Source organism: Mus musculus, chromosome 3 (genome assembly GCF_000001635.26).
Source record: "Mus musculus strain C57BL/6J chromosome 3, GRCm38.p6 C57BL/6J".
NCBI classification, from domain to species: domain Eukaryota; kingdom Metazoa; phylum Chordata; class Mammalia; order Rodentia; family Muridae; genus Mus; species Mus musculus.
This window is the reverse complement of record NC_000069.6, coordinates 141,658,473-141,684,197: the sequence shown is the minus strand read 5'-3', so window position 1 is coordinate 141,684,197 and position 25,725 is coordinate 141,658,473. Positions and strand designations below refer to the sequence as shown.

At 36.9% G+C, this 25,725-nt stretch overlaps 1 protein-coding gene and 1 long non-coding RNA gene across 4 annotated transcripts in view; one reads left to right on the top strand and one right to left on the bottom strand.

Moving 5' to 3' along the window:
- Window positions 1-25,725, bottom strand: part of Unc5c (unc-5 netrin receptor C) — a 369,361-nt gene that overhangs the window by 150,727 nt on the left and 192,909 nt on the right. For both annotated transcript variants that reach the window (NM_001293561.1, NM_009472.4), the window contains exon 2: window positions 5,990-6,211. In NM_001293561.1, the coding sequence (NP_001280490.1) occupies window positions 5,990-6,211 (222 nt within the window). The remainder of the gene's footprint in view (window positions 1-5,989; window positions 6,212-25,725) is intronic.
- Gm15689 overlaps window positions 757-25,725 on the top strand; it is a 26,613-nt gene continuing 1,644 nt past the window's right edge. Inside the window, exons 1-3 of one of the 2 annotated variants that reach the window (XR_003954683.1) lie at window positions 757-1,345; window positions 1,433-1,513; window positions 20,280-25,725. The exon at window positions 20,280-25,725 is cut by the window's right edge and continues 1,644 nt beyond it. This is a non-coding gene — a long non-coding RNA (predicted gene 15689). Of the gene's footprint in view, window positions 1,346-1,432; window positions 5,827-20,279 lie in introns of those variants that run through there. The other variant, XR_003954682.1, reaches the window with a different exon arrangement.

The following is a 25,725-nucleotide window of genomic DNA, read 5'->3' as shown; positions in this document are numbered from 1 at the left end:
AGCAGAGAATTGCTTTATCTGGCATCATTGGGTGGCATCATTATCAGGCCCTTGGTCCTGTGGAGGCTCAGTGCTCCAGTGTAGGGGAATGCTAGAGCCAGGTGAGTGGGTGAGTGGGTGGAGGACCACCCTCATAGAAGCAAGGGGGAGAGAAGATGGGATAGGTGTTTACGGAGGGGAAATGGGGAAGTGGCAATAACATTTGAATTGTAAATAAATAAAAATAACCAATAAAAATGTATCAAAAATAAGAACACAAGAAGAGGAAGAATATTTCAGGATTGAGGTGGGACCAATGTGTCTGTAACAGGTCCTTGGTGAGATTTGGAATAGAGACAATCTACTTGATTGAATGTGTGCCCAGCTAGACATTCTCTGTGTGACTTTCTTTCTTTCTTTCTTTCTTTCTTTCTTTCTTTCTTTCTTTCTTTCTTTCTTTCTTTCTTTCTTTCTTTCTTTCTTTCTTTCTTTCTTTCTTCCTTCCTTCCTTCCTTCCTTCCTTCCTTCCTTCCTTCCTTCCTTCCTTCCTTTTTCTTTCTTTCTTTCTCTCTCTCTCTCTTCCTCTCCCTCTCCCTCTCCCTCTCCCTCTCCCTCTCCCTCTCCCTCTCCCTCTCCCTCTCCCTCTCCCTCTCCCTCCCTCCCTCCCTCCCTCCCTCCCTCCCTCCCTCCCTCCCTCCCTCCCTCCCTCCCTCCCTCCCTTCCTCCCTTCCTTCCTTCCTTCCTTCCTTCCTTCCTTCCTTCCTTCCTTCCTTCCTTCCTTCTTTTTGTTGTTGTTGTTACATGTTAATGTCAAGAAGGCATATGGCAACATGAAGTGCACACCACAGCTGCCTTCTTCAATAGGACTAGGGACTATTCTCAAAGCCCCCTGCACACTAGAAGCACTCACTATGTCACACTCACACAGCTGAGAGGAAAAGGCGTCCTGTGTTCTGTTTCTGCCTCATTGTGTAATTTGGAGGAATTTACTTTCTGTATCCTGCTGAGCCTCAGTTTCCTTGTTCATAAAAGGAGCACCCAGAATGCATCTCATATGAGATTTATGGGATGCTTAAAGAGTATCAGACATACAAAATGGTCACTGCAAGGCTCAGAGCACCTTTTATTGTGGTGTGTTGGTCTTAGTTAACTTGAGAATAATTAAAGATGAAAGGAGAAAAAAATCTAAGGGATTATTAAAATTTCAAAACAACTGTGGCTTTCTTGATTCCCCTGCTTCTTCCTGGGAGAAGCAAACCATTTGCTCTCACATGGTGGATTATTGGTGCCATGGAAACAGGAATTGTAGAGACTGAGTAAACAGAAACCAAGCCGCTGAGCCTGAGATGTTCTTTAAAATATAACGGTAAATTTTTGATCAGAGCCACATTTCTATGTGATTTGGAGGCTAGAGAGACAGCTCAGTGGTCAAGAGCTCTTGATTCTCTTGCAGAGGACCTGTGTTTGGCTCACACCCGTTTCTCCAGTTCTAGAGGATCATCTTTCTTCTGGACCACACAGGCACAAAACACAGGTAAGGCCCATACATACACGCAGATAAAACACTCATACATATAAAGTCAAATAAATAAATATTGGGATGTGATATTACTGTGTCACCAGATGAAGAATTTCTGAATACTGTAAAAGTGTATCATAGTTTGCATTTTCTTCTTTTTCTTGGACATATAAAAGAAATGCAAGTTAGTTTAAATGGTGAAATGGCAAACAGTTAAGTGTAGTGAGGGCTTTAATTAGTAGACTTCATTTTGACCAATGATATAGTTTCGTTAAACAAGTATCAGTAATCCTTTGTTTCAAACCTCAGAAGATGAGGGACCATAGAATGCTTTCAGAATTTGAGAGGGACACTGTTTTTTTTTTTTTTTCATTTAATTTGGTTGGGAAAGGGTCTCAAGTTATAGCTTAGGGTGACCTTGAACTCACTAGGTAGGCTTGCTTTTGAACTGATAACAATCCTCTTGCCTCAGCCTTCTGAGTGATGGAACAGCAGATGTAAGCCACTGGGTTAGGAGTAAGTAAAAGAATTTTTAAGATCTCTCTCTTCTTCAAAGTGTTTATTAATTTTTCAAATGTGAAATTATCTTGGTAGAGACTTTGTTAAATGCAATTAGCTATGCTTAGTTGCTAGGAAATGTGATTGCTACTAAATATGATTTGCATGTGTTGTTCTGAGGAAGATATAACTCGAAAATGAATGTGTTTGCAATGACTTTTGTCTGTTCTGTCATTTAAGGAAAAATGTGATTTTTTTAAGACACTAAAAATATTTCAGTTTTGCAATGTATTTCAAGACTTAATATATTCTAATATTTCTTGCTTTTAAAAAAACCACCATGGTCCCCTCAAAATAATAAAATCAGAATGTTAAAGTATAGAGCTGAGGACCCAAGTTGCAGGTGAATCTAGTTTTATAAAAACAAATAAACAAACAAAAGACCCCAGAAAGAATTCTATTCCCATTCCATCTTTGCAGTGTTTGGTCTCAGAAGATGGCAAGGAACTCTAATATAAGAGACCGAGAAATTTCTACACAGTTTGTCTAGATTGGGGATTTATAGTAGCTGATAGAGAGCTACAATAAAGTGGCATAGCTGTTCAGTGGGTTTCATTATTTATGATGAAAATAATATATTCAAAAGACTGAAAAATATCAAACAACAAAAGTCTCAAGTCATCACCCTAGATTCTTAGCTGTCAACATCTTGGTGTGTGTTTATGCAGAAAGTTTCAACTGCTATACAAAAACATGTGTATCTCCCTTCTTTGCACAGCAGCAAAATACAGCAGGGATGCTGGGTTCTCTAATTTGGATTTTGTGTTCAGTTTTATCTAACAGAATTTACACAGTCTCATTAGTGGAAAAACTTCACTTAAACAACAACAGCAACAACAACAACAACACTATAGTAATCAGTTCTAGGAAAGAACATAATCAACAGGGCACAGTAGACAACTTGCAATGCTAAATCTTTGTTTATATCCAGAATTTTACTTGTAGGAAGTCCCTAGACTCACTTGCCTGGCAGAAGCAATGGGGGTGGGTATAATGTATTTCAGTACTGGTGCTAATTTCATACTGGCATTGCAATTTGTGCCCCAGTAAAAAAAAGGTCTTTAATTCTTGTATTGAAGTAGCTAACATCTTCTTAGATGTTTATTTATAATTAGCATTCCTTTGCCTAGAATTACATGTTGTAATGTTGGTTGGTTTTCTTATGGGTGCTAGTGCATTTTCTAAAATGTAATTTAAAAATATTTGCATAGTAATTAAGTTATCTCTTTGACTCATGTTAATCAATGTTGATATAAGTTTTTAAAAATATCCTCCTTGGCTCTGTTTGTGGTATTTTAAAATTCAATTACCTAATGGTTTCCTATAAAGATTCTTTATTTTGTGTTTTAATTTAAAAGGTTTGGCTGTCCCATTACTGAAACCGAGTAACCGACCAACAAATGGCCAGAATGATAATAGTGATGGTGATGGTGATGATGATGGTGGTGGTGGTGATGATGATGGTCATGATGATGGTGACGTCACTCAATAACTTCTAGAACTTACTTTAAATAATGAAATAGGATACATATTTAGTGTATCTATTTCTTTCCTTTCTGACTTCCTGCCTTGATATCTCAATGCATGTACTAATCGACTCCTTTTTAACTGGTCATACAATCATCACATTCTGGAAGTTTTAAACTATTTTCATGTTTTATCTAACCAAATCTTAATTGTAGATCTGTGTGTGATCTTCAGAGAAGATCACATCTCTTTTATTTTATGTTTTTAAAGATTATTTGATTGCACTTCTATTTCAAGTTGCACTGAGCTGTTATTAGAAGTTACTCTACATTAAAGTGTGGTAATCTTTCAGAATCACTTATAGATGGCATGTATATCAAAAATATTTATCACATATATTCAAGAACAATATATACATGTGTGTATATTTGTGTGTGTGTTGTGTTCATGCACAATTACACAATTATTTTTATAACTAGGTAGAATTTGAAAATGTTCCTTCTAAAGCTGGGTATGTGCTTAGTGGTGAATCCCATGCCCGGCATGCATGACGTCTATGATCTATCCCCAGTATCACAAAGGAAAAAAATCCTTCAAATGTCTTAACCTCATAACTATATAATTGCTTTTACATTGATATTCTAAATGACATACCTTGCTAATTTGAATTGACAATCTATACCTAGAAAAAATAATGAGTCACACTATTTTCAGCACCTAATTTACTATATTCTCAAAATTTGTATTTTTTTTCTTTGAAACTGCATAAATTTTCCATGTATATAAAATTATGTCATATGTCATAAATGGTAGTTTTCTGCTTTCCTTAGAACTTTTACACATCTTACTGATATATGCTCTCTAAAATGCTTTTTAATAGGTTACAATGATTCTCTCAGTTCTAGTGTCTGTAGATACCTTTGTATGTGTGTCTGGTTTGGCACCAAAGGATAATTGCTAACTCTCTGGCAAAATTTCATTTAGAAATAAAAGCCAACAAAATTTGTACAACATTTGATTCTCTCTTTGGCCTCATGTACTGGAACTTTTCCCTTAACTCTCATGTCTTCATCCTGAATTTGTGTGTGTGTGTGTGTGTGTGTGTGTGTGTGTGTGTGTGTGTGTGTATGTTACTAACATATGGAGAAGTTCTCAGAAGTGCTGAATATCAGACATTTAATTTTTATTTATAATCTTCTCACACAAACTTTTTTATTAATTATTAAGACATGTCTAAATACATTGATTCTCCTTTTTACATTTCTGATACCTTGCATGCATTATTAAAAGTATATGTATATGAAATCTTCAGAAATAAATGAGCTGAAATCAAAATATTCAGTTCTTTTGAGATTGTTGTCAACGTCTGGTAGAGTTATTTTCTGAGTAATTAGATGAAGAGGTGAGGCATTTCCCTGCTGTAAGCTTGCCTGTGATTGGATAATCGCTGTTTTCTGCAGTCAGCAGCTTGCAGTCAGTGAACACACTGACTAGCAGATGAACAGCCATTACCTACAGCTGCCACTTGATTTCCTGTCACCACTTACACTATGTACACACATGTTTTACAAGTCCTTTTGAGATGCATCTTCTTAATCAATAGCCTAGTCTATGCCTTTGATTACCATCTATTCAATTGATATTGTTGCTGGGGATGTGGAATGTGCTGTTCTTTCCTTGTTTCAGATTAAGCCAATAGATAGGCACACACTGGAATTATTTGCACATTTGAAACCCTGAATCTGCTCTCTGTATGTAGAAAGATAAGATGTAAAAATGTTTCTCATTTCTGTCATTTTAATTCCTGTTAGCTTAGAAATGTTGATTAATAATGTCTTAACATTACTATATAGTTTAAAACCATAACATATTTAGATCTGAATGTTTTAAGTGCTAGTCTCCCTGCTGGAGATGAAAACACTTAAGCCACAGAAGAAACATTTCTCTCTTCTAATTTAAGAGAAATATAGGTATTGCATAACTATCTTTCATTGGTAATTGTGAACTAAAACATCACAAAGTTTCACTGGTAGCTAATTTTCAAGGAATTATTTAAAATATTCTGTAAAATAATATCAGGTATGTATGCAGACCAATGTTGGGCAATGATGTCATCAAGCTCAATGTATTCTCATTTGCACATGACCCCTGGATTGCAAGAGATTTATCTTTGATTTCTGTACAAGTGAAATTCAAAGACATCATTTTCCAGGATGTTCCCATTTATTCATTCTATCGATTCCATATTATGTATCTTATTGAACAGTCACATAGTTCATCAACAATAAAGCATTTATCATTGATGGATTGCTTTGCATTGCATAAAATGAGATCATTAATTCTTAACCTAACTGATTCAAAGGCTTTTGCCAAAAGATAAGAACTCCATTTTCAGCCTTGCTACCTGTAGTAGTATTGTGACAACAGCACCGTGGAGTGAGTCCTGAGCCACAACCCCAAACTCACCAGAGGTTTCATCTACTCTCTCGTCTACTACGTGGTCCTTCTGATGAACCCACTCGCTGTTGCACTTGAAGTAGATCTGGGTGGCAGGGCTGGCTTTACAATACAGGTTCACAGGCTTGTTCTTCACAATGTAAGCTTCCTCGGGCTCAATGAGGAAGTGTGGCAATGGCTCAGGTGGGTCAGATGGAAAGGTTTCTGGGAGTTCGTGAAAAAATTCATCATCTGGTAAAGAAACAGAAAGTGGAATATGGTCAAAATACGGCATTCTTGTCTTCTAGCTGCTCTTTGATTTTAGAAAAAGAATTTTACTGAAAAAAATGATGTTTCGAATGATTGTTATATGCAAAGCAATAGTTAGAAATATTGACTGGGTGATCAACAAATAATCTGAATTATTATTCTATTTTCTATATATGACAAAACTCAATCTCAGGAATAATAAGTGCTACTGAAAATATAAGGAATGAGTAGCAATCTGCAAAATGAAGTCCAGGTTCTTGTCACTAACAGAAGCTGTGATAGTCACAATGTATTATATAATTCCCAGTGTACAAGGTTGCTATGAAAAACTGACAAAAGGGACTAGAGAGATGTTTCCATGACTGAAGGCACATTTTTCTATTCCAGAGGACCTGGGTTCAGTTTTCAGCACCTACATGATAGCTAACAGCCATCTGCAATTCCAATTCTAAAGAGTCTGATGTCTTCTTTGGCCTGGGTGGGCAGTCCACACATTTGGTGCGCAGATATACAAGCAAGCACAACAGCCATAATTAAAAAATAAATACTTAAACAAACAAAAGCAGTTTCTATTACGAGCATAAGGCTTGCTTTAAATCTTTTGCAAAGATCTGAGCAAAAACATCGGAAATGTGAATTAAAGTTCTTTTAGTCCAGTTGCAAATTGATCATTTTCCAATGATACATTTGATCCTTTCATTCAGCTGAACATATTCACTGAGACTAAAATTGTCTAGGCACTGGAAATGAGTGAGAACATCAAACTGGTCACCAGCACAGCCACAGTAGAAATCCTAGCTGGTCTGAACTTGAAATTTTTCTTCAGATGTTACATGGTACTATGGGACTGTTAGAAAATTATTTAACCTCACTCTAAAATTTTTTCATTTCTATAGCTTTGAAAATTGTCAAAAGTGCTCCACTATCTGATATTTCAACACCACTGAAGAAATCTAATCTAAAATCACTGGAGAGATTTGTATACTTTGAAGTCCCTTTGTTTTTCCAATCTTGAATTCCACATGATTTCAAGTTTTAAAAATCATATGTGTTTGCTTTAATAAAGCCTAGTAATGGTTTATACAATTATAGGAGCCCTTCTATTATGATATATAGTATACCTGATAATTATCTTTTTATGAGGGACAGAAAATAATATACTATCATTAGTCCATAAATATGCTAATATAGTGTGTTAAAACTTACAGCTCAAAAGTGAAAAAAATGTACTTTATAAACTCTCTGAAAATGCTGTTCTGCAGCAATAGACATGGCGTGACATTGGTGTTTAGAAGTTGACTGTGCAGATATCACCATGAAAGTCATTATATTATACATTCAGTTGTTATCCCATTTTTGGGAGGTAGCCATTGGTGAAGTAGACATCTGTCCACTAAGCAATCTGGCCTGCGACTTTTTTCATCTAGGTCACGGGGTAGCTTTCAAATAGTAATGACATCCAGTCATTGCCAATCTGTTTTGGAGTGAAAATTGGGTCTTCTTGAATCACAGATAAAACCAGTTTTCGAAGCTGCTTCACAATACTTTAATTCCTGATATTGTAGAGATGGTGTTGGCTCTAGCTAAGCTTTCTTTCTTACTCTGCCTCCTTGATATACTTCTTTATGCTAACGCTTCATTTCTAGTTTTCCAGCATTGATAAATAAGGACACAAACTGTCAGCTTACTAAAGAATAACCTTGTTTACATCAGTTTCAGCTCCACTAGTCAATATGCAAGACCACTCAAGACTGCTCAAATGAACAGAGCTAGGAAGGCTAAGGGACAAGGAACTGTGCTATTGACAGATCCGTCTGCACAAATTTGATGTCTTGAATGCCTTACCCAATCTTTCTGTCATATTCAGGAGCACTTCCTTTTATATGTGAGGATGTACTGGGCTGATAATCAATAGAGCTATACAAAATGCCACACTCAAATTCTACTGAAGCATAGCTCTTGTTCCATTATTATTCATGAAAGCAAACAAGACAGTAACTTTAATATAATTCACTTTCCTTTTGGATTGTGTTTGCATACATATAAACAAGGAAATGTAGTTAAAGCTAACATTTACGCAAGCATGCAAAGGATAAAATATGTTCCAGCTACTGTTTTAAGTGTAGCTTGTTCCTTTAAAAGAAATTATTACAAAGTGCTTGGTAATTATACACATTTATTTTATTCAGTAATGTAGCATATCCATTTGTATGTTCATGTCCCCTAGTATGTATTTATGAACACTAAAATTCAGTTATCTCACCTGGCCAAAAACATGCATCTCTCTGGTCTCGTTATTTTATTATAACTATTGAGAGGACAAATAATAATGGAAGATGAGAAGAATGACATGCATATTTTCAAGCTAAAAGAAGCTCAGTGAAATGCTAGGAGGAAACTTTATAATTTAATAAATATCTAAAACACTATGAGCAAACTAAGTGGGCATTTCCTTAATTTTGAGTTTCACCATAATATCATGAAAGAAATTAGCCCGTGCCTTTGTTTGAAGTTTCATATCATGGATTTCTCCAATTGCTTGCAAACACTTAGAAGGAAGTATAATAAAGAATCCTGTCTATCATAAGAGAAAACATTTTCTTCCTGTGACAGAACTTGTATTTCTATTACATATAATTCTCATCTCCACAGAACTCATCTCTTTGTGTTCCTCTAGAGAGGTGCCTTAACAGACAATAGTCCATTATCGTAATATTTCTTATGGTATCCATATTGTAAACTCCAATTTACAGCCTACGTAAAATCACATTATATATTATGCCTTATTTCTAGTACTCAGTTCAACTGTAGGAATGATAATTGGCCAAGATAATTCAAGATCCTGAGTTATTGGATATGTGTAGTGGAATAAATACAACAAAAGAACCATGCTGATTGTTAGCAGGCTTATAGACGGATCTGAAAGTTCTACTTCTTCCCTTTCATGAGACACCATCTATACCACAGAAACCTCATAAGGTAGTATAAATAAACACCACCTTGATCATTGTAAGCATGATAAGAAAATGCTTTCTTATTGTTGCTCCAGATAAAAAATCTAAGCGGCAGTATTCATTCGCTAGGTATCACTTTTTTTTAATAATAAATTTCATTTTAAAACTTTTTCTAATGTGATTTTTAAATAAACAAATCAATACCCCTTGACCAAAATGATACAAATTAATTTGCAGAGTATATAAATATCTAGCATGCTTATGTGTGTTTAATAAGGAGAACACGGTCAGCCTGTAATGCCTCTGACTCTACATGAACACATTGTGGCTTTGCCCTGTGTGTTTGCTGCTCACAGAATTGCCTCTTGCTTTACAAACCTGTTTTTTGTAATCTTTTTTAATCTTGAAAAGATTTTTTAAAAGTTAGCAAATATTTAACACTAGAGTGGATATAACCTGAGGGTCATGATTATATTGTGTTCATGTTCATTTTCATATTCCAAAAGATTTAAAAAACTATTTGTATATATAATATGTGTATCATGTTTGTGCATGCACCCATTATAGCCAGAGGGTAAAATCCCCTGAAACTGGAGTTAAAGGTGATTACAAGATGCCTAATGTGGGTGCTCGGAATACACACAGAGCTAGCTGTGTAGTTTGTATGGCCCAATACAGAATGAAAATTCCAAGTTCCTAGTGTAAAACGTATGAATTTTTCTGAGAATGAAATAAAAATATTAAATGAGTCTCTAGCCCTTTGAGAGAGAACAGGTCACACACATTAGCTAAGCATCCAACCTACCTATGGATGAAGTAAATGGGAATTTTGTTCCATATATGACACCATTCTAGGGAATATTTATGGAGATTTCACTTATTTTTTAAGGTATACTGGGTAGTTTCTAAAAGATGGAATTTTAGACTGAGAAACCTACGCTCTAGTCAATTCCTTGCTGTAGATGTGTGGCAATCTGGGCACACTTAGCCTTGCCTTATGAGCTATAGTTGTTCCCATCCGCTGGGCAGCACTCAGTAAAAGCACCCCATACAACCGAGGCCACTTCCAATAGGCTAGCTCTGCACAAACTACATAGACTACACACTGAGATCACATCTTATAAGCTTGTTGATCTTTCTGTTCAAGCAAATCAGCTTTCAATACTAATAAGGTCATATCACAAAACTTGAAGCTACAAAAAACCAACCCCGTGTTTTCACCTGACAGAGAGGTCAGTAATAAACCATCTTGCCACTTCATACTTAAATATCAGTAGAGGTGATATCAGGGAGACGATAGGAACCCAGTTTATAAACACAGCTTCAGACTGTGAACTAATTTTGAGCAATGCGTTTCAACTATTTTAAATTATTACTTCTTATAAAGACATATATGTCAACTTGAAATTAATTTGGGCAAAATTAATTGAATAATGAAATTCATAAGTCTTTATGTGCAGTTTATTTGTATTAACAAAGTAAAATTTTCATGGTGATTTCTTTTCTATATGGTAAAGTTGGTTTCAACATAAAGCTAGATATGGCTTTTTTTGTGTCTGGATACAGCATTATTATTCATTTTATTCTCTTCTAACATTGGACTTAAATTTCCACTTTCTACCATTACTCAATAATAGTATTACAACAGTAGTGCTGTCTTTATCTGGGTTTCAGAACATCTTAACATTTCTGTTTCTATTATCACATACAGCATTGGCTTTTTCATTTATATACAAGTGAGGGAAGCTTTGTACCATCTATTATCTTTATAGATTTTCATTCCACCTAATTCTTGACAGGAAAATATTATGCTATGAACATCAATCTAGGAAGCTTTAGGTTGCTGGTTTTATTGCTATATCAAGCCTTAACTTTCATCAACTTAATACATACATTTCTACATTTCTGAATCACACGACTTAAACTGTTATTGCTCATAGAATGAAATATAGGACCATTATCTCTTTGTGTGAGACATGAAGCATATTCTTCTAAAATGAATTTTGCTTCCAAAGAACTTGAGAGCAATTTAAAATGAATGACTAAAAGCTAATTTTATCTGCATTTGGCCACTCATCCATCAGAGATATAATGTATGATATATTACCAAAAAAAGGCAGCTAGAATTAACTATTTAAATAATACTCTAGGCTATTTTTAATATTTTGATTAAAATATCCTTTGGAAGACAAAGTCTATGTTCTATGCATCAAGAAATATATCACTGGATTCACCCTTCAAATCCAAATAGTTGGATCAACAATGCCTTAAATGTATTCTACAGTTTTGATCTACTGAATATTTCTAACTTCAAGAGAAAACCTTTTTACTTTCAAAGAAATATTTTCTAAGTACATCCTTCTACTCCTAGAAGAAATATAAAGTTAAAATGCTATTTGACATTTAGCTGTTTCTGAAATAGAAGGGCTTCTTTATGCTCCAGGTAAGCTCTCCTCTCCCCTGGCTTTCATGCTTTGAAACCCTCTCATTCTCTTGCTTATTTCCTCTTCTATGCAAGTTCTACTGCACACCTGAAAGAAAAATTTTAAAAAAACTATTTTTTTCTTCTTCATATAACTTGCCAAGTATAAGGAAAATAAAGTGGCCAGTTTCACTTGCTGAACAGTTCAGCTAAAAATTATTAATATTGAGGAGCTGATGAAAGTGTATTAACATAGAATATCAAGAGCACAAATGGGCATCAGAATGGAGAGGATTTACAATATAATATATCTTTATAATCTAGCTCTCTTTAAATATAGTATGTATTTCTCTAAAAAGGCTGCCTCACTCTTTTCAATTCACACTGTATACAAAGTGACACAAAATTTGCATAAATGTGTATTAATATATTTAGTGAGCCACTGTTTATTTAAACCCATACAACATATTACAATAAAAGCCATTAAAATTTATTGACATGTGATTGAGCATATCTAACCTTCAACTGAAGTATTGTTCAATAGTTTTCTGAAATATCCAACTGTAGACATACTGCTTATCAGCAAAAATAAGGACAGAAATTTGTATAAAGCAAATTTTTGTATCAACAGAAAGGGAGATTTTTGTGTGAATTTAAGTATGTATAGTGTGACTGTCATGCTAGGTCAGAGGATGTACAAAGAAAAGCTTTATAGCTGGCATATGTAGACATGAGAGGTCATTACTTCTGGGGAGAAGTGCAAGAGTTGATAAGGAATGTTTATTGTTTACCTTTTATTTAAAGGTTTGTCATATATATATATGTATATATATATGTATATATATAGCATGTGTGTGTGAGAGACTTTTGAACTTTTGTTCAAGTTAATCATTAGATAATTCTCATGTGCAAAGTAGTTTCAGCCTAGTATAATACCTTACAATGTTTCATTAATACACTTCCAAAACCAACAGCACGGACTCCATTAAAAATTACTCCACATCTCCATTAAATGTGCTGTTTGCAGGCTATAGTATTTGTAAGTAGTTCACTCTCATTTACTTACTCCTAGCTCATTTTATTTTTCCTCTTAATTTTGCCCCAAAATCCCTCATTTCATGACCTCTGATTCAAATTAACACGGCTTATTGCTCTTTTCGTATATTTTTCAAGACTGTATTTAATGACCACTGTCCATATGTCAGTGTGGTCCTCACTGTTGTGGCTGAAGTTATATTTTATTTGCTTTATCTTTAAATGACATCTTAGGGACAGAAATAGAAATCATACACAAGAAGGCACTGCTTACAGTGTCTATATTTCTCTCCAATGAATTAAGGGAAATGTCTGACTTTTTAATCCCTTCTCATGGTTACAACTCCTATAGTTTCATTGAGAACCTTAGGCAGATGAAAATAAATAAAATCATAAATATAGTTTTGGGGTGTCTGGAGAGATGGCTCAGTAATTAAGATCAGTGGCTGCTTTTCCAAAGGAGTTCAAGCAACCACATGGTAGCTCAGAAACAGCTCTCACTCCAGTTCTGTGAACTCCAATGCCCACTCTGGTCTCTGAAGTTTCCAGACAAATGCATGGATCATAGACATATATGAAGGCAAGACACCCATAAACATAGAATAAACTAAAAAATATATTGAACAGACAAATAAAATGCTTAAAATAAACTTAAAAGAATTTCATAAAACTCTTTAAGTATTGACAGACAACTAAGACAACATAACCTTGAAGCTAACTTCATTACGCAGTAACTAATGAGAATGATTTAGAAAAAAGCCTTCCAAAGATGTGAACATTCAGTGTTTGAATATATTCACATCACATATCCTGGTGACCTCCCTGGAAAATTGTCTGAAATGGTCAGCTTTTGTGTTAACTCTGCCTGGTTCAGGTTCCCAGGTTTCACATGTTAAGTATGTGTTCCTATGAAGGTGTTTGTGATGTGATTAAACTCGTATGTAACCGGGAGTAAAAAGAGTCAATTATTCTAGATAGTCTGAATATGTCTTATGTCCTAGGAGCAGAACTGATGGCCCCAAGAAACTCTACACCAGTCGTTTACTAAACAAATGAAAAATATAGGCAGATAATTAATGTCATCAGAATCTCCCAAACCTCCTGCTGACACTCTTCAGCACCCTGTCTAATTCCTCTACAGCAGGTGAAACATCCCTTCCTCTGAATATGGCTCCCAGATTAAGCCCACATTGCTGCTGTAGTCCCCATTGTCCCTATTGCTCCTTCCCTTTATACATCCAGTCCCTCCCAGGTGGCAAGTTCATGCCCAATGGTGGTGCTTATTCACATTCCAACATCCTATGCCAGGAATGCCTGTCAAAGAATTTAAGTTTTTCTTTTCCTTTCAATTTGTATTGCTATCCCTAAGGATATTTCACAGGAAAACACAGGAATATACAGGAATTACTTCATTTACTGAAATCATGGGAGTGACAAGAAATCATTGTAAAACTATAACAGAAATATATATCAAAAGGTCTCTCTCTGTGTGTACTGAGTGTATTTATGAAGTATGTACGTATTAATATGTATGTTCATGAGGATATGTGCTCACATGTGAGTATGGAGGGCAGAAGATGTTGGGGATGTTTCTGTGATTACTTTCCACTTTTATTTGTTGAGTCAGGAATTTATAGTGTCCCTGAAGCTCATAGATTTAGCTGAGTTGGCTAATCAAAGACTTCAAGGATCTGCCTATTTGTGTCTGCTGCCTCTGTCCCTGGGATTATAGGCACATGTCTCTCTCTCTCTTCTCTCTCTCTCTCTCTCTCTCTCTCTCTCTCTCTCACACACACACACACACACACACACACACACACACACACACACACACGCGTGTGTGTGTGTGTGTGTGTGGTGTATTCAGGGGATCTGGACTAAAGTTTTCATGTTTGAGCTGTAGGCACTTTACTGACTAAGCCATTGTCATAGCCTCCAAAGGCATAACGCACATGTTTTTAAGTATAAATGTACTTCCTATATAAAACAAATCAACTCTCTTTTTTGCAAATTCTATTATCAACAATCCAGAGCTATACCTAGTTTCAGACTAAATGAATTCTTTCACAAAATATTGGAGGTTAAGTGTAACTTGGTGGGAATGTGAAGTCTTACAGTACATCTGATTTTATTGCCTTCATCTATTGTGCTCATCTGACACTCAATGTATTACATCACTCTTCCCATTTATAAACTTTCTCTTCCTTGGGGACTCTGCATTAGCACTATATTGCTTCCTATCCTATGTCGTTGACCTTCTACTTTCTCCTTTACTGCTCAAATACAGCCAAATACTTCTCAAAGCTTCTCCTTTGGTCTTTCCCTTGGGTATCTCATCAAACCAGTGGCTTCAATTATCAGATCCTGTCACATACATAACCTTCCTCTCCATTCCCTTGCACCTTAAAACCCTGCTATGCCTTTGTATTGACTGATAATGAAATCAGACTCTATTCAGGCCAACCAGGACACACTTGATCTTATTGCTCTGCCCTCTATGCCTCCTGTCCTCTTGCCAACACATGAAGACAGACAGCCTGGCACTGTATCTTTATCACATTGCCCTCCTTCACACTCACCCACACTGACCCACACTCACCCGTACTCACCCACACTAACCTGCAATCATCCACATTCACCCACACTCACTCACACTCACCCACACTCAAGAACTTGTGCTTTACCTTGTCACAGGATTTTCCCTGTCCAATTACATTAGGGCAGTGGGAGGTCTGTGATTTGACAAGGAAAATGGAGGCAGAGCTAAGATTTGTGGAGATAGGGAACATCTTGGGGTAGCAGAGAGAAAGGAAGATGGCAGGGAATGTGAATCAGTGGGGCTATAACAAATCACAGGATGTTATGATATCATAGAGGTTAGAATATTGGAATAATTTGTCTAACCTAGGTGGGCAGCTTTTATTATTGTCAATTGGTTCTGAAATTATTGTACTGGGATCTTGTATATTGAGAATTTGTTGATATATAAATCTGATTGGTTAACTATGAGCATTGAGTCTTGTTTTTACCGGGTTAGTGAGTATTGTGCTATCAAACCTCAAGAATGGCTGATCTATTTGGTTATTGGAATGTGGGACAGAGCCAGCAGGATCCCACCAGGACATAGTGTTGTGCCCTGCTGGTACCGGTACTAGAGCAGGAATGTGGCCCGGCCGGGCCAGGGAGTTGGTGGGTTGAGAGAAGCAGGAGTGCAGAGAGTTGACAGGTTCATTTTAAAAATATTTCCTGCAACATCACCTGAAGGACATTTCATTTCTGTCTTGATTTGAAGGTTATAGCTCAAAGTTTTTCCCCAGGCAAGACCACAAAATCCACATAAATGGCTCCTTCTAAGAACACATTTCTATATTACTTCTTCTTACTGTTATCATCATCTTCATCATCATTTTATGTTATTACCTCAAATTAACTTGTTCACTAAATTGATTGTTTTTCCGCTTGCGCATGACTCCAAGCTCCATGAATTCAGTTACTGCCCACTTTTGCTCAACACTGTATCCTCAGCATCAATATCAGATGGACTTATCCCCCTCCCTTAAAATTTACCTGACTTTTAAAATCAATTCCTCATTTCTGATTATAACATTACTTTATCACAGTCAAAGTAGCATCCCTCATGAGGGCTGAATAAATAAGGAATAGATTCCCATGTTCTTTATCTGAGTTATTAAAAGGACCCCGGCATTGATTTCAATTGTCTAGATTTTCTTCCTTCATGTCAATGTGTACCTATATTAGTCAGCTTTTCATTTTGGTGACCAAATACTAGAAATAAACAAGTTAAAAGGAAACAGAAGGTTTATTTTAGCTCATGGCTTAAGATCTCATAAACATAGCCCAGTCCATGGTCATTTGAATCTGTTCCAGTTGATGATGTTCATCTCATGGCAACCAGGAAGCAAGCAGCTTGAGAGGAAGGGGCCGCTAACAGGACAGGGTGCCAAGTACCAAGTCCCTCCAACTGTCTCACTGAAATTTCTAACATTTCCACATAGCCCATCAATCAGGAGCCCATCAGTGGATATTTGGCTCTCCCACATCTCACCTCTGAACCCTGCTGCATTGGAGACCAAGCTGAAGCTGACACAATTCAGATTCACTCTACAGCAAGAGTCCATGACTACAGTAACTATGAATAGTTCAGCATGAAAGTGGAATCAAATTAGTTTCTGCCAGAAATTCTAAGTATTCCACAAAACTTGGCCCCACATTCTCTTAATAACCATTTCTTTATCACCTCTCCACCAGAGTACAATATGCAGATGCTGTATGTCACAAATACAGTTTTTAAGTTATTGTCTTCCATATACTACATGGCTTGGAATCTAGCATTCAGAATTGACTTCTCAATGTCTGTTTCAATTCCATTAAAAAATTCATTCTTAATCTTCTCAAATATAGTCATCCCTTGCTGTTCAGCTGTAAAAGTCCCATAATGCAATCTGAGGGGTCAATGATTTTGCATCAGGCCAGAGCTGCCTTACCCTAGAGAGTTTTAAATCTCTTTCTCAGCTGAAGGGAACATACCTATAACAGATAACCTCAAGGACTACAAAGAAAAGTGTTACCTGTATAGATTTTGTGTTTTAAGACAAAATTTGGTGAAATCTATAGTGATCTCAGTATTTAAAAATGTATGTATGTATTTAAACATGTTTAACTGTTAAAGAAAATTTCATGTTTATACAATAGCAAAGACTTCAAATACCTGTAAACTATCTTCAAAGAATTTCAATTATATTCTCAGAAGTTTGTGTTTGTGTCTGTGTGTTTGTGTGTATATACTGGTCCTATGTTTAGAAACCCAAACTAAAACAGTAGAGACAAAAGTATTGTAAGATATGAAAAAGAGGAATAGTGTATGCAATGGTGTCAGCGTTTGGATGCTGATTGTGGGGTGGATCCCTGGATATGGCAGTCTCTACATGGTCCATCCTTTCATCTCAGCTCCAAACTTTGTCTCTGTAACTCCTTCCATGGGTGTTTTGTTCCCAATTCTAAGGAGGGGCATAGTGTCCACACTTCAGTCTTCATTCTTCTTGAGTTTCATGTGTTTAGCAAATTGTATCTTATATCTTGGGTATCCTAGGTTTGGGGCTAATATCCACTTATCAGTGAGTACATATTGTGTGAGTTCCTTTGTGAATGTGTTACCTCACTCAGGATGATGCCCTCCAGGTCCATCCATTTGGCTAGAAATTTCATAAATTCATTCTTTTTAATAGCTGAGTAGTACTCCATTGTGTAGATGTACCACATTTTCTGTATCCATTCCTCTGTTGAGGGGCATCTGGGTTCTTTCCAGCTTCTGGCTATTATAAATAAGGCTGCTATGAACATAGTGGAGCATGTGTCCTTCTTACCAGTTGGGGCATCTTCTGGATATATGCCCAGGAGAGGTATTGCTGGATCCTCCGGTAGTACTATGTCCAATTTTCTGAGGAACCGGCAGATTGATTTCCAGAGTAGTTGTACAAGCCTGCAATCCCACCAACAATGGAGGAGTGTTCCTCTTTCTCCACATCCACGCCAGCATCTGCTGTCACCTGAATTTTTGATCTTAGCCATTCTGACTGGTGTGAGGTGGAATCTCAGGGTTGTTTTGATTTGCATTTCCCTGATGATTAAGGATGTTGAACATTTTTTCAGGTGCTTCTCTGCCATTCGGTATTCCTCAGGTGAGAATTCTTTGTTCGGTTCTGAGCCCCATTTTTTAATGGGGTTATTTGATTTTCTGAAGTCCACCTTCTTGAGTTCTTTATATATGTTGGATATTAGTCCCCTATCTGATTTAGGATAGGTAAAGATCCTTTCCCAATCTGTTGGTGGTCTTTTTGTCTTACTGACGGTGTCTTTTGCCTTGCAGAAACTTTGCATACACTAGCAAGATTTTATTGAAAGGACCCAGATGTAGCTGTCTCTTGTGAGACTATGCCGGGGCCTAGCAAACACAGAAGTGGATGCTCACAGTCAGCTATTGGATGGATCACAGGGCTCCTAATGGAAGAGCTAGAGAAAGTAGCCAAGGAGCTAAAGGGATCTGCAACCCTATAGGTGGAACAACATTATGAACTAACCAGTACCCCGGAGCTCTTGACTCTAGCTTCATATGTATCAAAAGATGGCCTAGTCGGCCATCACTGGAAAGAGAGGCCCATTGGACTTGCAAACTTTATATGCCCCAGTACAGGGGAACGCCAGGGCCAAAAAGGGGGGAGTGGGTGGGTAGGGGAGTGGGGGTGGGACTTTTGGTATAGCATTGGAAATGTAAATGAGCTAAATACCTAATAAAATATGGAAAAAAGAAAAAAGAAAAAGAGGAATATGTTACAAATGAGTACTCAGCTTATGTGATATAATGGTCATCCTAAAAATTAAGACACTGGAAATACTATTATTACTATCATATGACTGCATGTTTTATCATATAATATTAAATCAACAAGCACTCAAAATTTCCCATACAAATTAAAACTCTACGTAGGGACTTTTTCCTAGGTAAGCTACTTCTTCAATTTAGTAAAATTACTTAATATACATAAAAAACACAGTCCTCTTTACATTGACATGGCATTTCATGAGCAAAGAAAATAATAGTATTTAAAAGTAGCCTATGACTAGATTGACACATCAGAAATTGTATCTCCCCTCTTCTTCACTTCCTATGTAGAAACTATCAACACAAGCTTCTCTATGTCTGGCCTAAATGACTGATAGATCAGATAGCTTTGATGTTTCTGATTTTATAGCAATTATCTTTCCCAGAGCATTTCACAGTCTCATAAGCATATCTTTTGCCTCCTACAGAAATGCAATACCTGGCTATTGCTTCTTGGTTTAAAATACTATAGTTCCTCCTTTCCTGTTATCATAGTACACAAAACCCATAATAAAAAAATATTTGTCTATTGTTCTACACACAACTTTTGCTGAGAGTTCACCTGGCAGTTTATTTATGGCGTTTTAATTTTTAAATTATTTCTCTTTTTGAGATTATAATATAATCATATCATTTCCCTTCTGTTTCCCCCCTCCAAGTGTCCCACATACCTAACCCTTGTTCTTTTCCAAAATCAGATTTTTTTTCATTAATTATATTATTTTATTTGAAATTACATTAATTGCATATGTGTTGATTTTTTTTACCTCCGTAGTAACTATTTTTAAAGCTACTACTTTTTAAAATTAAAATTATACTAAGGAATTTGAATAGGTAGAATTCTACAAAGGCTGTCATGGTATATGTGCACTTGTGGATAATCAGATAGCATTTAAAAACACAAATATGACCATGTTGGACATATTGTTCATGCTTTGGAACTGATTTGTACAGTACATCCTCTGGGTCCTTGGAATCATTGTTTATGAGAAATATGTTTACCTCGCAATCCTATTCTGTCCCATTACAACTCTGCCTTGTTTAACATTAGTTAACATTCCTTCTGTAGAAGACAAGACAATGCTACCTATATATAGGCATGGTATGGTTTCTACAACACTCAAATTTCTCCAGACACTTTATAATAAAAGCAAATGTGCATCACAAATCTCACTCACAGTACTGCTATCCTGAGCTCCAGGTAGTTAAACTCTGAATTTGTATATTTTGACGTTTTAGATCATCATGTTTATGCAGCTGGTCCTGTGATTCGACGAAAGAGTTAACTCTGCTGATGAACAAGAACATAGATTGTGAACCTCTGACTTTGCATCACATCTGTGTGGATGGAAACAATGGCCAGCCTGCACTCAATGTACTGGATAAAGTGTACTGACACGAAGGACAAGATGCCCAACTGATTGAAGAAGATGGAAAGGGTACGGATCACCTACAGCAAAGTGCAGGGTTGGTTAATGTTTCCCAATGTCACCTCCCCTGCCGCTGGAAATCAGGATGCTTGACACCCGGACACCAAATTATTAAAGTTTCAAGCAGTGACACTTTCTTCTCCACGTGGGGCCTGGCTTCTCCTTGACACTTTGTCCCTACAGTCCCTTCAGGCCCCTTGGCCTTTCCTCCCTGCCTTTAACCTCCATAACTAATTAGATCTGGCCAACTCTTCAGTGAAAATAGTTTGCTTCAAAGTTTTCATTCAGTGTTCCCTTCTGGGCATACTTTGTCATGTCAGTCCAGCCTGCCCTTTTTACATGAAGTTTAAAAGGCTGAGCTATTTTTATAAGATTAAACAACAACAACAACAACAACAATAAAACAACACAAAAACCCATCTTTGAAGATCTCCACCTACCTCAATGCTTTACATAAGGACTAGAGTGTCAAGTCTGATAAAAGCTTCACAAGCCATGAAATTATTAGTTTTAGAAGTTTGTGGATAAACAAACAGTTCTAAGGATTTTGGTCTTATTTGTGGGAGTTAAAATTTAATGATTTGTTGTCTGCTAGCAGTTTTATTTGGGATCTATTTACCTTCTGCACTAAAAAAGTAGACAATGAAACTAACCAACCAACCAACTAACCAATCAACCAACAACCAACCAACGAACCAAAGACTGAGCAATATAGTTGGGCTCATCTTCAGTAACTTTCTTTGGAAATCTTGTTAGACATTTAAGCAGCATCATTAATGTCATTCTCTATTTCGGAAAAGACAAAGGTGAAGCTGAAGACAATAGAGAGTTAATTTTTCAGAATATGGTCTCTTGGTTTTTTTTTTTTTCCTATAAATAACATTAAAGAAGCCTTAAGTAGTCAACTACTTTAGACCAACTTCCACATCTCACAAATAATTATACAAAGTTACTTATTTATTTAAAAACATAACTATCAGGTGTAGAGGGTCTTGGGCTAGTCCCAGGTAGTCATTCTGGGGGTGGTAGCCTCCCCCATCACTTGGAATTGCTCAGAGACTTGTTTTTCAGTTGAGTAATTTCCATCTATCCTGTTCTCAGAAGAAGCCAGGGTAGTACTCTTACGCTTTGCTTTGCAGATAGAGTCTCAAAGAGGTGCCTCATTCTACCCTGGATTTCACTCTGTAACACAGACTGGTCTCTAATTCATGATTCTCCTGCCTCAGCCACCTGAGTGATGATGGGTTAGCAAAGCATGTACCATCATACTTGATTATAAGACATGTTTCATTTTCATCTATCTTGTGAGATACAACTTTTAAAACCTCATAGATGAATACTTAGGTATTAAACATTTGTGCATGCCTCCAATACCATTTCTATCTATAATAGAAGAGCTAGAAAAGATATCTACATGTTTATGGCTTGGTTAAAAAAAAAAAAAGTGTTACACTGGATCTTGCCTTCCACATCCTGGAAATGTACTTGAGAAAAATTTTCTTGTATTGCTATATTTAGCAATTATAATAAGACTACCAAACAAACATCTATAAAGCACTTACAAAATGCCAGGTAGCCCATTAAGGATGTTAGATAGACTCCCAGTTACTTCCTACAATATATCCATGGAAAATACCATTATCTCCATTCTAAAGATAAAAATAGCAGCAGAGAAATTAATTAAATGGCTGAAATATACATAGCTAGTAAATACCAGGAAAAGTTTATGACTATCAGTCATTATCTAGGCTTAAAGAAGCACTGATATGTTATCCACTCTGTGAAATTGCTTATGAAAAAAAAAACATATATTTATTAATTATAGGAAAAATGAGAGCTATGCCCCCAGTTATCACACAACTATGTTTCCTAGCCTCCTCAGAGATATCAGTAATATGTTTTTATTCTTTTTTTTTAATTATAGAACTGTCTAATTCTATGAAGATGCTTGTATAAATTGCTTTTAGTTGCCTGTCAAAGTTCATTTGGGGGGCTGGTGAGATAGCTCAGAAGTTAAGAATGTTAGTATCTCTTTTAGAGGATCACTGTTCAATTCCTAGCACCCATATTATATGACCTATAATTGCCTTTAATGCCAGCTCTCTGGGATCCAGTTCTCTCTTCTGCCTTTCTAGTGTACCTACACACAAACATACATACACACACACACACACACACACACACACACCACACACACACACACAAACATACACACTCACAAGCATGCACTCATGCATACAAAGACACACAGGCATAAATAATAATGTAATCATAATAAAGTTATTTTTAATTCAATAAGGTAATGTGTAGCCAGGTGGTGGTAGGGCCTGCCTTTAATCCCAGCACTTGGGAGGTAGAGGCAGGTGGATTTCTCAGTTTGAGGCCAGCCTGGTCTACAAAGTGAGTTCCGGGACAGCCAGTGCTATAAGATAAACCCTGTCTCAAAAAAACCCCAAAACAAAAAAAAAAACAAAAAACAAAAAACCGAAAACAAACAAACAAAAAACAAAAACAAAACAAAAAAGGTATTGTGTATGCTAAGTTGAAGAAACAGCATATCAAATTATGTCCATATAGAAAAAAATAAAACATTACAGTGTAGAGTATGTCTAGTAACCCATAAGACATTTGCTGCTCCACAGTGAGGTATTGACACTGGTAAAATTCCCATCAAGTAAATGACAATCAACTAAGGCAACATGAAAAAACGCATGGAACCTAAGGTAGGGAGGATGATTTGTGGTGTGGCAGGCACTGAAGATCCAGCCCTGGCCTGTTGGACTGTGGGAGGAGGGCATGCTTGAACCTTCATCAAATCTCCAAAGGGAAACAGGAGTTGACTGCATTGGCTAATACAGAGGAGGTGGTGATTTGTGGGACTGGAGAGGGCACAGCTGCTCATGTTAGGGAGGCAAAAGGCACTCATGTCTGCAAAATAGAGGTCTCTGAGCCTATGTGGCTCTTTTGAGAAAAGCATGTCCTTCCTGTCTTCCACTTCAGTAAACTGGAGGAGTGAAAACACATTTGTGAGTGCCGAGAGTTCGCCGACGTTAGCAGCCTGTCGTTTTCCCAAAGTTTGAAAGAGCAATGGATTGATTTCAAGGCTCACAGTGGGACAGGGTACGACAGCAGGGCTCATATGTCTTTCGGAAACAATATAAATTCATAGAGCTATTTCAAGGTCTCGTGAAGAGGTGATAAACTGGCGGGTCTGGTTACACACTTCCTCCTGTGGGGATGATTTTATCCCTTTTAGATAAGGCAGACTGATTTGCTGTTTTCTCGGGCTGCTTTTCTGCAAATCTACTTTAAATGAGCAGGTTGATTTCAGGGGCAGATCTCTTAACTCCCTCTTCTTCCGCTTGGGTTCAACTCAAGTTCTTGTGAAATCATTATCCTTTCTGTAGCCTTCAAGATGGACTGCTGCAAAACCAAATTACAAAGTAAACAAAACGAAGTTAAGAACGTGTTCAAGGATAGGGTCCTTGTGCAGCTGTGGGTAAGGAATCAAGCAGCCACCATGGAAATGTCGCCCTTTTAGCTTGGGCTTCCTCTATATCCTATGCCTATGACTTTCTGAAACACACAGCCACTCAGGCCAAAGAGGTAGTTTGCTCTCCCTAAACTAGAGCTACATCCAAATCAAAGCACAGTATCCCCTTTCAGCAGTTGGAAGTGCAAAGAATCAAGGCAATTAGCTTGTTTCTCAGAAATCACGCCAGTTCTCCAGGGAGGGCTCTACTTGTAAGATCTATCAAGAAAACCAAGCTTCATATTCTTCACAAGCTGGAAAATCAACTGAATATTACCAAGTCAAAGACTCTAAACATATCCTTATTATGCTCAATATCAGCTTATCTGTTCACTGCTGGTTCTTCCATATACTGAGTGAACAAACAAACAAATTCCATATAGCTTATTACCTACAGTTCTCACCCTTCCCAGCAATAAATAGGCCAGGAAAAATAGCACCCTACATTTATTGCTGCAAACCTACATAGTCCACACACATCCCTGAACTCTCTCAGACTTTTATTAACTGTTAAGTGGGAGCTAGGGGAGATGTGTTGGTTTTACTTTCCTCTCATCTACTTCTTGCTTGTATTATAACCAGATCCCCATTTTCTCAGCCCCTGTGGTTGAGGCTCCCATCACTTCCTCTGCCGTCTCTCAGCATACCCACATTTTGACCATAGTTACTGGTTAAGATGAGCACATGATGGAAGTCTGGGCAACTTAGAAGAAACCTGAGATTTTGATATGCTGGGAAGAAGATTAACACCGAGGAATGAGCTGTTATTTGGGAGGACAAAGGTCACATTCATGAAAAGTAGCCCTTCCTGTCCTACATCAGTGTGGGATAATATACTAGACAACTCTAGAGGGCACCATTCACACCGAAGTTTGAGTTAGCATCAACACTGGAGTTAAGCATGTACAGAAAGTCTAACCCAACTACCTTTGCCAGCTGGTTGACTGGGCCAGGAAAGCACTTGCCCTAGCAAGTGTTTTCAATCACCATAATGGTTCTTCTTGGCTGTTTCACTGTATAATGAACTGATCATTGTCTGCAGTATTTGCATTTGGGGAGGGGAGTTTCTGGCAGACAGCTGGCTCCACAGGTTTGCCATGGCACAAAACAGACACAAATTGCCTGCCTTTGCTGGCCTGTGCTGTGTTTATTATTGATTCACTGGCCAAAGCACTGCAAAAATTCAGGCTTCTGAAAACAACAAAATGTTGTATCTCAGGATGACCCAAGTCTTTGGGTGGTTCGAGATTCATTGAACATAAGATGATTTAGCAAGTGGATTGTTTATAACTCGAATGTCTTTTTTAACAACATCCTTTTAATTTGTTGCTACAGCAATATTCCATGGTAAGTTATAAAAATCAAACTTTAAGTGCTCATATTAAGCTGAGAGCTATGCATTTTTGATAATGATTATATGAATCACATAAAAGGATTTGAGAGAATATCTTTTTTGATATCCTGCTCCTTCTAAAACAGTGCAAGATTATTTATTAGTTGTTTTGTTTGTTTGTTTCTTCTATATCTTTCCCTCTAAGGCTCAGGAGACATTCTGGAAGAAGGGACAGAAAGAGGAGACGGATTGTGTTGAATGATACACTTTGTCTTCTGGAAACGATTCTCTCACTGCATTTATGAACTCACTGCACAGGTGGCTATCCACATGAGACATGCACAAGATGGAACCATTAACATTCATTTCATTATGGGTATGGAGGGGACC